The sequence below is a fragment of the Haemorhous mexicanus genome, chromosome 11 (genome assembly GCF_027477595.1).
Source record: "Haemorhous mexicanus isolate bHaeMex1 chromosome 11, bHaeMex1.pri, whole genome shotgun sequence".
Taxonomy (NCBI): domain Eukaryota; kingdom Metazoa; phylum Chordata; class Aves; order Passeriformes; family Fringillidae; genus Haemorhous; species Haemorhous mexicanus.
In genome coordinates this window covers 3,885,878-3,888,198 of record NC_082351.1, presented here as the reverse complement: position 1 = coordinate 3,888,198, position 2,321 = coordinate 3,885,878, and the positions used below count along the sequence as shown (strand labels likewise).

The window sequence follows — 2,321 nt, the reverse complement described above, 5'->3', positions numbered from 1 at the left end:
TGCTATCAGCACATCCCGACTGCGCGTGCAGTAGAAGAAACAGCAGCATTGTACGCGTGGGTTTGTTAAGCCGTAGTCCCCTACACTGTAAACAGAGTGCTCTTCACAACTATATTTATGGTACACGGGTGCCATACATTTCTCCTTAAAGCCTCCCTGTAACCAAACTTTGCTAAAAAGTTAATGCCGAGGATGAACGAGCAACTTCGGTCTCAGTCTGGCAGCGGAGGGGTTATAAACACCGACTCTCCGAGAGCAGCATCTCTCCTGAAGCACTCGGGGCCAGCCGAGCCGCCCCCGGGAGGCCGCTGCAGAAGCCGGCCCGGACTCACCTGCAGCGCCAGGCACCGCGCATCGCTGCTCTGCAGGGCGGCGCGCATGTCCTCCACCAGCTCCCGCAGGCTGCCGTTCTCCTCCTCCAGCTTGGCCATGCGGTCCTCGGCCTGCTCCAGCGCCACGATCTCCTCGTAGCACTCTCGGGAGCGGGGCCCCGGCGGCCGCCGCTCGGCGCTGCCCGCGGCTCCGCGGCCGGCGGGGTCGGTGCGGCGGCGGCGGCGGGGGCTGCGCAGGCGGATCTGGGTCTCGATGTGCTCGCTCTCCCGGCCCAGCGGCAGCCGCGGCCCCGCGCGGGTGCTGAAGTGGCCGCAGAGCCGCGCGTGGAACTGGCGGAAGGTGAGCTCGGCCGAGAGCCCGTCCCACAGCTCCGCGCACTCCTCGGGCTCCGCCGCCTCCTCCAGCCCCAGCACCTGGCACAGCGTGCGGAAGTCCTCGCCGGGGATGCGGCCCGAACCGGCGCGGTCCAAGCGGTGGAAGATCTCCTGCAGGTACTGGTCCAGGCCGGTGGCCAGCACGACGATCTCGTTCTCCACGCCGCGGTCCAGCCCGTAGTGGTAGGCGAGGGCGCTGACCAGCCACTGCGTGCGCCGGGCCGGCCGCCCGTAGGGGTCCCAGCCCTCAGGCGGCTCCATCGCGCCCGCCCGGCCCGCGGCGCTGCCCGAGCATCCTGAGCTCCCGCCCGGCCGAGCGCTCAGCCCCGGCCCGCGGCGGGGCGGGACGGGCGGGGCGGGGCCGCCACCGCTCCAGCGCCGCTCGCCGAGCGCCCGGCTCGCCCCGCAGCGGAGCCGCGTCCGCCTTTGTCCGGCACCAAAGGGGATTCCGGCAAAGCGGCTGGGTGCCATCGTGCTCCGTTTGGCTGCCAAGCCTGCGCCCCAAGTGTCTTTCTCATTTCTTAACTCATTTCTCCCTTCTGCTTTCTCTTTAGCCCAAGCAACACAATGGCATCGCACAATCCACTTTGACAAGGAAGGCTTGTGAACGAGTGAGTGCTTCCACTAAACTAAAACCCCAATGTGCGTGAAAGCCCACCTTCTGTTCGCTCAGACCTGCTCCCCTATGTAGATGAGGTGACTTTATGGTGTTGCTGGGTGGGTCTAAAGAGGTCTGGGACAGAGGTGAGTAAGCGTTAAACTCGTTCAAACGAGCTGCCCAGAGCAGCGACTTTAGTCTCTCTTTGGCTGGGGAGTAGGACCGGCGTTGTTGAACGCAGGCAGCAGCACCAGCAGGGCTCCTCCACCAGCAGGGACATGCCAGGAGTCAGGAGGGGACCGTGGCACCAGCCGTGCCCAAAGGCTCAACAGGGTGCCAAAGTCAGGTGCTGCTAACAGGCTGCATTAAGAGCCCAGGCAAGGCGTGGTGAACAGCAACCAGTTTGGGAGCCATCCAAGGAGTTCTGTCAAGAGCAAATCATTCTAATATTCTCTCTAGGACAACAAAGGAGCAACCCAGTCTGGCTGATAGGTGAGGAAAGAGAATTCAACTTCATTTAAAGCGCTGCTCAATTCAGGGTTGGTTTTCTTTGAGTGAACTGATGCTAAGAAATATTTGCTCGCGTCTGATGGGGTTTCTCTGCAAACAGGCTTGGATGAGAAATTTCTGACCACATTTGCTTTTGCCCTTTAAGATAAGAACCTGAGTAGCTTGGTTGAGGAATGGAGAAGTGTTTGTAGCTCAGGAGGAGCCTTACATTTTAGCACAGGAGGAAGATAAGGCAAAGGTTGAAAAGCTTTCCCCTCCTGGACTGACACACTTCCAGAGGAGTCTGTGAGGAAAAGTCCCCTCAGCCACTGCCAGGGCTGTCTGCCTCCTCTGCAGGCTCAATATTCTGGGAGTTCAACAAGTCTCGGCTGCCACTGTATTTTCCTCTGAATATTTCTTGCTGTGCAGGACACAGGGGGAATATTTTGTGCTAGATTCTCCTCTGGGCTTTGAGGTAAATCTCAGTAATTCTGTTGATTGTTATGTCCAGATGAACATTTTATGGA

The 2,321-nt window shown here is 60.0% G+C and overlaps 1 protein-coding gene across 1 annotated transcript; it reads right to left on the bottom strand.

Moving 5' to 3' along the window:
• Positions 1-212: 212 nt before the first annotated feature.
• Positions 213-1,023, bottom strand: LOC132332503 (EF-hand and coiled-coil domain-containing protein 1-like). Its single transcript, XM_059856925.1, has one exon. It carries the CDS (start codon positions 966-968, stop codon positions 213-215), a length of 756 nt encoding a protein of 251 aa, XP_059712908.1. The 5' UTR covers positions 969-1,023.
• Between the last annotated feature and the right edge of the window lie 1,298 nt (positions 1,024-2,321).

What these genes read in the sequence shown, in the direction of transcription:
- LOC132332503 (XM_059856925.1), bottom strand. Translation starts at nt 968, where the DNA reads ATGGAGCCGCCTGAGGGCTGGGACCCCTACGGGCGGCCGGCCCGGCGC.